This window comes from Folsomia candida, unplaced genomic scaffold, assembly GCF_002217175.1.
Source record: "Folsomia candida strain VU population unplaced genomic scaffold, ASM221717v1 Fcan01_Sc010, whole genome shotgun sequence".
NCBI lineage: Eukaryota > Metazoa > Arthropoda > Collembola > Entomobryomorpha > Isotomidae > Folsomia > Folsomia candida.
The window spans coordinates 3,862,386-3,871,523 of record NW_019091202.1 but is presented as its reverse complement, the minus strand read 5'-3'; the positions used below and the strand labels follow the sequence as shown (position 1 = coordinate 3,871,523).

General features: G+C 35.8%; 1 protein-coding gene and 1 long non-coding RNA gene across 2 annotated transcripts; both read right to left on the bottom strand.

The window, feature by feature from the left end:
• Positions 1–1,324: 1,324 nt before the first annotated feature.
• LOC118436808 lies at positions 1,325–3,173 on the bottom strand. Its single transcript, XR_004835713.1, has 3 exons — positions 3,038–3,173; positions 2,494–2,629; positions 1,325–2,394 (listed from the first exon to the last, which is right to left on the bottom strand). It is a non-coding gene; the product is annotated as an uncharacterized LOC118436808 (long non-coding RNA).
• Positions 3,174–7,819: 4,646 nt separating this feature from the next.
• Positions 7,820–9,038, bottom strand: LOC110854457 (cyclopropane-fatty-acyl-phospholipid synthase). Its single transcript, XM_022102893.1, has 2 exons — positions 8,618–9,038; positions 7,820–8,211 (listed from the first exon to the last, which is right to left on the bottom strand). Exons 1-2 carry the CDS (start codon positions 9,036–9,038, stop codon positions 7,820–7,822), a joined length of 813 nt encoding a protein of 270 aa, XP_021958585.1.
• Between the last annotated feature and the right edge of the window lie 100 nt (positions 9,039–9,138).

The window sequence follows — 9,138 nt, the reverse complement described above, 5'->3', positions numbered from 1 at the left end:
TGATCGACGCAAATAATGCTGAAGCTTCATGAACATGACACACCAATACCCAGGAGTATGTATATCGAGTACACTTAATGGTTCATGTTAGCTTTACTACATACAGAGGAAATTTTCGTTCGGTAGTTCGTAATTTCCAAAAGATAAGTTAAAATTTCAATTTCATGAATTTTACGCCTCAATTTTGATTAACCTTGATTCCCAACCCTTCACCAGCAAAATGCCGAAGTTATTGTAATCGAAGCTAATAATACATAAAACCTTGTAGCAGTATCTATAGACGACTCAGATCAACGACAGTGAATTGCTCAAAGGTTTTACTAAACTGGCCAATGCTTTAACACGTGCCATTAAGTCCCATCTTTCAAGAATGTGAAGAACTAAGATTATCAGAAATCGCATACCTGCGCTATTTTGAGGGTACCCATGAGGACTCCACTTCCCACAAACCAAATCATAAAGATCCCTGCAGAGTTATGAAGAACCCGTTGCAAATAAAGCTGCAGATGGAACGAACGTTGGGGATATTAATCACAACAGTGTGACATTTTCTATCTAGAGAAACCATCAAGTTATACAAGTTCGACATTGAGTGAACCATTCTCAGCCAATAGTAATCCTCCCTTCATATCTTTTGTGTCTGATAAGGTCACGTAATCACGGTCACAGTCCCTAGAAGTACGTATCCATTACTGGCGTCACGCTCATAATCCAAGGAAAAATGCTAAACTCTGTCATTGACGCCCGTGTCAAAGCGTAAGCTTCCGCCATAACTGATACATAATTGTGTGTACATACATTAAATTGTACAAAACCGGTCATATAGTTGGGTGGAATATACACAAGTGGCGGGCTTATAAAATGTAATACTAATCAAATCGGGTATACAAATCCCAATTTAATACGGGAATACGGCAGAGATCGTTCAGAATGTCAGTATAAATGAGTAACCAAGGTAACAAGGAATTATACATTTTTCACTTGTTTGTAAAGGAAAAAAGATAAATGGACTATTAGAGATCTGCTATTATCAGTAGTCTAAAAAAATTGTACAATGTGCAAATCCACTTGATCTTCTACAGCAAACCCTAATACATTTAGGTTATGGGTAATTGTCTACCTGTTAGATGTTAGTCATTGGTCCTGAAGCTTGATAAGCACAGGAGTGAGGTAAATAGTTAACCAAACGTTGTACTCTGTTGAAGAAATTTTCTAGTGGCAGCCCACTTGTGCGAACATCAATTCGACCTCAGGAAAGGTTACGTTCCAAATGGAAAGCTCTAAAAGTATCCTTGCGTGAATGATGAACTTTTTGAGATCGATCTTCATATAAAAGTACTTAAGTTTTCGAGCTAGAAGGTTAAACCAAACGGTACCCGAAGCAGAATGGGGTGTTTCTATCGAGATACAAGGGTGGTGAAATCAGTCTGTACAGGTAATTCTGGAGTTCGTCTACATGATAAGCCTGTTACACAAACCGAAGGTGAAATAGCACTTCGCAGAATCAAAAATAATAACTGATGCAATCAACAATAAGTTCCTTAAAGCCCTGCCAACTGGATGCCGCATTACCGGGTGTATTTAATCAAATTTGTCTGGAGGAAAAAATGTCTGATATGGAATTGGACAAAATCCATAACAGTAACTCTATATACATAAGAAAGAGGATCCAAGCCTACCAATAAATTATGGGGCATTATTAAATTCACGTTTAAAATTATTTACAAGCATTCTAACAGAGAGAGTACCAAATTTGGCTGAGCTTAAGCAAGTTCTCGCAGAGGCATGGGGTGGATTTAGAGCCAAGAGAAGCTGTGAAGATCAAATCTTTTGCTTAAATGCAGAAATACAACTTTCCATTAAAAAAAAATGAAAGGATTGATTTTTGCATGCTTGTTCGATTTTTTGAGAGCATTTCAAAGTTGGTTACATATGTACAAAGTGTGTGGCGAAGATGTCGCCGAAAAATAATCCTAACTACAAAACGTTAAAATTACGTTAAAATATGTTTTTTTGTCTTCCCTGCAAGTACTCAAACAGTAATACAATAACTGTAGAGTAAATGCATGCATATTGCAGACATACCTAAATTTACTAAATTCAATATACTATCTTGCATGTTATAAATATGAATTCTCCTACTTAATATCGTGTCGCTACTTTAACTGAATTATTGCACTATTTAAATAATATTCAGCTATGACAAGAAAGCCGAGTTACATTAATTTTAAACATGATAGAACATAGTCGGAAATTAAATTTCAATTTTAATACTGTTTTAGATGGGTAGATAATTTATGTCTTAACTTCCAGGGTGTCCTCCAGAATAGATGTTTCTTGAATAATCGATTACGGGAACTTGTCTTATTTCCGTTGATCCATGTGTCTAACCATCTGTAGACAGAATAAATTATGTGTTTTAATCTATAATTTTCGTTTTAGAAATTCAGTTTTATATTAACAATAATTTCGGTTAAATATTTACATACACACCTCAGCAATTCGTTAATCTAAGGAGATCCTCGAGCAATGCGAATTTAAACGACTTTAATCAAATCAACGCTTGACCTGTAGGCAGACAAAGTGTGCGAAGAAGTCCAATGTTTTGTGAAAAGTACTGGACGGATAACTAAATATAAAACGTAAAGTTTTGAATTAATTTAAATTGTTCGTTCCCTTAAAAAATTTTGATCTGGAAATAAGTAATAAGCTTTTTATAAACACATTCAAAGGAATCCTAGATATTTATTAATAAATAATCAAAAATCGTCAAGAGTAAATTTAAAATTAACAAATTTATAAGTTCCGTATTAAATAGAAAAGGTCATATTTGCCTTCCATATAGAAAAATGAAAAAATAAGACCGGCTGCTTAAATAAGTAGTTAAGTTTCTCGCTTGAAGTTTAGCATTTCACATTATTTATGTATGCATGTACGTATCGAAATAATTCATAAAAAACGTACTTCATTTGACTTAAATAAGCGAAAATTACGAAAATCTGAAAAATTGAAACAATAGGTAATTAGAAATATTTACCGTGCTTTAATTTCCATGTGAGAGGTACAGATATGTAGATATTCATCCTGGGTGTAATCTTTTTTTGACAAACTCGTAGGAATTTCTATCGAATTTTTTTCGAATTTTTAACACTGAAGAACTAATGGGACAGACCTCTTTGTGACGAGTGAGTCAGGTCTGCGATTCACAAATATAAAGTTTGGGTGGGGGCAGCATTTTGCCACGTACATGAATAAATCCGTCATCCCATCTTAACCAGGATTGGACAAAGATGTGTCACTTCCAAAAATGGGTCATTCAGTCATTTGGTCACCCAATCGAAATATTTCATTTTTCATCAACAAGTCAACAAAAGTTGGGAAATTGAGATACGTGTTTGACCCTTGAGTTGACGGAGATGATTTTTGATTTGTGCGGTGGAGGCGAGGAAGGAATGGGATGAAATATGTGCGAGCGTTCCGTTGTTCAGCCTAAATTAGGATAATGTCACGAAGACATCACTCTTAAAAATAATGTCACCCTTTCGAGAAGCAAACACTCTGAATTCTATAAAGTATACTAAACCCAGACTAACGCCAGCTTAATAAAGGGTAAGATTTATTTACTCTGGATCTTTTATGGCTTATTTAATGTAGAATTTACACCATATTCTGGTTTTCAGAGCGGTAACATAATTTTTAAGAGTTCGAAGATTCGGAGAGGCTGAGTAAAGGCAACATGTGAGAAGGGATCTTATTTTTTATTGCACAGTATTTAAAACCCTGTACGTAGAAATTCATGTGAATGAACATGCACATTTACCTACCCATATTTACAGATACATATGTACATATAGGTATATATGCAAGAGTCTACATACATATGTACATATGTACATAAATGCAAATTTAAATATGCAACACCACCTTTCAAAACTAACTTCCTAACTTTCTACCAGTCCTCACGGCTCACTTATACTCAAATAAATACGAATAATGAAATATGTACATATCTGCCAATTTTTAAAATACGGAAATGAAACATAGTAAAGTTTATGTACATAGATAATGCGAATTATAATGTACATACATATATTGTGATAACTTTGCTAAATACATAAGGGAGCGTCCATAAATCACGTGATCGATTTTTGGACAATTTTGACCCCTTCCCCCCCCCTTGGTGACCGGTGGTGATAATTTCGCTACCCCCCCCCCACCGGTCACGTGACACGAGATGATGCTCAAATTAAATCATGTCCGGAATAACAATATTTTTTAAATCATTAATCAAATTAGAGCTACATTACACACATGTGTAAATAACTATTTAATACGCCAGTCAGACATAAGAATTTAGGTCGAAGCAAGTTTATAAATATGCAAAATTAAAATCAAATTTATATAACGTGCGTGTGGTATCATACCACACGCACGATATAAACTCTCATGACATTTATTGGCAAAAAACTTTACTCATGTCACGTGACATCTGACCATCTACCCATCTACCCCCCCCCCCCCCCCCGTGATAATTCGTGACAAATTTCAGACCCCCTCCCCCCCTCTAATCGATCACGTGATTTATGGACGCTCCCTAAATTGAACAAGCATTTATACTAATTTTTCAGATATTTATCAACATACGTTGGTAGAATGTAGATACATATGTATGTACGCGGCACGACATGACGTGCGTACCCCTAGTAGATACAAAAGTAAAGGTGCATACATATATACACATGTAAATACATAAACTTATGTATTCATACATTAGCATGTAAGTATGTACGTACTTCGTGTTTGTCCCAGATAACATTTAGATTTTTCGAGCTGAAATCGCTGAAAATTCTCCACGAATTCGAAGACCGAATTCGCGTCGAATTCGAAGACCGAATTCGCATCGAATTCGATATTCTCTACGAATTCGATAGCGATTCCCCATCGATTTGGAAGACATTTCACGCAGAATTGGTTAAAAATTTTCAGCGATATTAGCTCGAAAAATTTAAATGTTACCTGGGATATGTACATATGCATTTATATGTATGCGTGCATGCGGGTATGTATGTAGGTAGCTTAAGAGCACCTATTATATACCTTTGACGGATGATCTATTAATCTTAACAAGCCATGATTACAGATCTGTATGATTGCCATGAATCCATAGTGTGAGATTTGGGATCCGCCCACTGGACGGAGAAATCTCTAAATACTGTGCACTAGCCGGTGACTTTTAAATATGACCTATTGCCCTGACTGACCGTACGTATGAGGAACTCAATAAACACACGAGAACACGATGATTTAAATATGTCACAAAATATCGAATCTTTACTATTTCGAATTAATAGAAAATTTAGACATTCATATACAAGCCAATTACACACCTTGGTTCACAGGTTGCTACTTCTGGAATGAGTTGGAAAAGGAACAGCCCAGTTTCATAACGTAAAAAATGAGAAAGGTGACACGTCATCCACCACGTCAAACTATACATACCAATAGAGGGCTCTTCCTATCCCGTTCACAATATATATACCAATTTTGAGACTTGACATATAGATCTGTATGATTTATGTATTCAGCTAATTTTTTAAATCCACACAAATTAAACTTAAACAAGGTAACAATGCATAAATTTGTGTAAATGCAAACATACGTACCCATGTACATATATATTCAACAAAGGAGAAAAATTAACCGAAGTTTATGCTACATGTATAAATGCATATTGGAAATACATAAGAAGTTATGAATCCTTATCAAAGATTTAAAGTAACAAGGAAAAGTTGTTAAATAAATACTTCCTTACTAAAGAGAACATTATTACTTGCATAACACATTTTATTTGAGGCAAGACAATTATTATGAAGCAAAATAAATTGAATTAGGTACATATTCGCGACGGAAATTGCGTAATGAATTTGGTCGATTCGATCGGACTGCTTTACCATTTCTTTCGGAATTTGTCCCTATCCACCTTTCTTATCAGGACGGTGTGATAGATCTTCATTCTCCTGAATTTTAGACCTGCTAGCGGTAAAGCGTACGAGATACGAAGGGCCCTCCAAACTTTGGGGCCCACAAAGGCTTCCATCTTTTCCCGATTAGTGTCCAACATGTCAACGAATTGTCGATACGTCCGTTCCCCGTGCCAAGTGATGTCTTGCATGCTGGCGATGTCCAAGTAGTTGGATGCATGGTTGACCACTTCGTGCAGGTATGGAAAGTAAACCTGGCCGAATTGGTGTTTACAGATAAATTCGGGAAAGTGAGGGTGACCAGGATCGACGGTGCAGTGTTGCAGGAAAATCTGTCCACCTGGATATTTAAATTCGTGTAAAGTTTCGGCATACAGAGGGTTACAGATCCTTATTGGAGAGGTTTAAAATCTGGCCTAAAATTTCAGTCGGCGTCGATTAGTTTATTTCGTTTGTTTCAATGTGTTCCCCAGACCTTTGGCTAAACAGTCTATATCGCCATTTCCACGTATTCATTAGTTTTCCTATATTTTCGAGGGAATTTTTCTACAACTCCTCCTGAAGAATTTTCCGAAAAACCTAAAAAAAGTTGCACCTCGTCAGAGAAGAACCTATGGTTTCAGTAGTTTAAACCCATTAAAAATCTTAAGGAGTGGCATCAGGACTTGTCACAGGTATCTGGGAATTAGGAATGGTTGAAATCCCTAGCGTCTGTTTTAAGTCGGCTGCATACTGGGTAGTTTTCCTAGAGATTTTCGAGACAAAGTAATTTTAAGTTTGAACTTTGGCCTTTTTCTGACCTCTTTTTGAAGTTTGTTGTTGATGACTCATCTCATATGCAGCTGCCATATTTTAACAACTATTCCACTTTAAGTTTGGGTTTGAGTGTTTTCCTGGTTTGTCAAAGCGTCGATTTTCCGAAAAACGGTACGAGAAAAGTTTTTCGGGGGCTGCAACTTTATTAGGGATGATAGTTCCGCTAATTTAGATATTGATCTAATTCCAACGGAATTAAGTTCACGATATGTTGGGGAATAATCAAAGCTACATCCGGATAATTTCAACTTCTTCACAATTTTCCTATGTGACAATTTTCCTTCGGAAATATGGTTTATGAGATTGTCGACTTCGGATAGCCAATACTTTTGCATTTCTTGACCGATTTTCGTCGCACAAATGTTTTATGCACATCTTACAACTAGGTTTCGAGAATAAAATGACAGAAATACAAGAAACCCATCCTGCGTTGAATTTGGTCAGTTTTTATGCCTCTAAAATAAGGATCTGTACCCCTGTATGTATATAGAATAAATCAAATTTGTGGCACATTTATCAAATTAAAATCTGACAATTTTTTGAATGAAGCGTACATATTTTGAGAATTTTAATTCTTTCTAAATGTTCAAACTTTGTTTCTTTTAAAAATTTTTGAAGTTTTTAAATATTTATCTCAATAACCTTACAAGATGGAGTAATTTTTACATACATAACTTGTATTAATTTCTCGGTATTATTTATAGTTGCGACCACTTGGTATTAAAATTATACCGGTCCGTAACAATTTGCTACTATTTAATATGGCAATGAGGAAAGTTTTAGGTCGAGCTATTACCACGAAGAATTACTGTATGTGTATACTAATTTTGGAGGAGTCAGATGTGTTTATGCATATATTTACATACTTAAAACCGCTTGGTATTATTAGGAGTGTACTAATGAAATGTATGTAAATACATAGGTATGCATAGCTGCTCGCAAGTGAAGCCATAGTAAAGCTTGATTATACATTTTTTATACATTTTTTATACATACCAGGTTTCAGCAGGGATTCGATTTTTCTAAAAAAAATCATCGTAATTATGCTTTCCCACGTGTTCCATCATTTCGATGATCGTAATGCGGTCAAAAATTCCCTCAATTTTTCTCCAATCTTGCTTCGTAATTGTTACTTTGCTCCCAAGACAGTGATCCACTGCCTGCTTGGCCATCGAATCGGAAATGGTGACACCGGTCACATTGACGCCATAGGTGTCGGCCATGAATTTTGAAAGACCGCCAAATCCACAGCCGATATCTAGCAGCCTCATCCCCGGTTGAAGATTAAGCTTGGACGCGATTAGTTTCAGCTTTTCTACTTGTGATTCCGCAAATGTGGTCGCACCGTTGGCATAGTAACCGACCGAGTATTGCATGTGGTCCTGGTCCGGGTTCAAGTTTACATATTCTGCAGCTATGCAAGTGAATTTTGAAAATTAGAGGAACGAAATAAAACGAAAAAAGTATGCTATACATAACATTTAAGAATCTTAAATTAAGATGAGTAAGGCTACTCAAAATTGAATCCGTGCCAAAGCTTGTTAAATTAATCTCGATCATAACATTTTAAAATTTTTTCCATTGACATTAATTATTTGAATCATTAATCCTGATATTTTATTTGGATATAAATGAATAAGCAAATCGGTGTTTGATTAATTACAATGAGCTGTAAAATGCTTACACTATGTATATGTAAAAACGCAAAGTGCATATCCAATTGCAAAATTTGTATTGTCCAAAATAGCAAAATTTACACATACATATGTAACCCTTAATTGGAATAAATCCGAATTTATCTACTAAAAATTAATACTCACGTAATTCATATTCCGGTGAAATTCTATGGGTACAATCTTCCCTCCCCGTGTTCAAAAATCCCCACCTAAATGCGGCCTCCCAGTACGCGATATGCACCTTGGCAAGCCATTTGTGCTTACCGAAAAAGTAGAACAACTTGTCATACAGTTGTTCCAGATTGTCCGATGTCCACCATCCTTCCGTGTACGCTTCTTCAAAGCCTAACTGTTGATCGGACCACACCCGCGCGTAGAATCGGCCATCTTTTACACAAATGTCAGGGTTGGATTTCATCTCTGAGTCGACCTTAATCCTCATGCGACGTAATACATAATCCGTTATCGGGATCAAAATTGGGGTAAACGGAAGAAGGAGGGTGTACCGGATTTTGCGAAAAATTGGAATTATCACGCCGAAAAGGTACACGGCAAAGTCTAGCATTCTTTAGAAGAGGGAAAAATTATTGGCATGTTAACTAGCTTGACTTTTAGTATATTTACGTATTTAATTAAAATTTAAGTATAATGGATTTATTTAGGTT

Coding starts and splice junctions, on each gene's coding strand:
- LOC110854457 (XM_022102893.1), bottom strand. CDS start 9,038: ATGCTAGACTTTGCCGTGTACCTTTTCGGCGTGATAATTCCAATTTTT. Junction 8,212..8,617: donor TTCACCGGAATATGAATTAC/GTGAGTATTAAT, acceptor TCACTTGCATAG/CTGCAGAATATGTAAACTTG.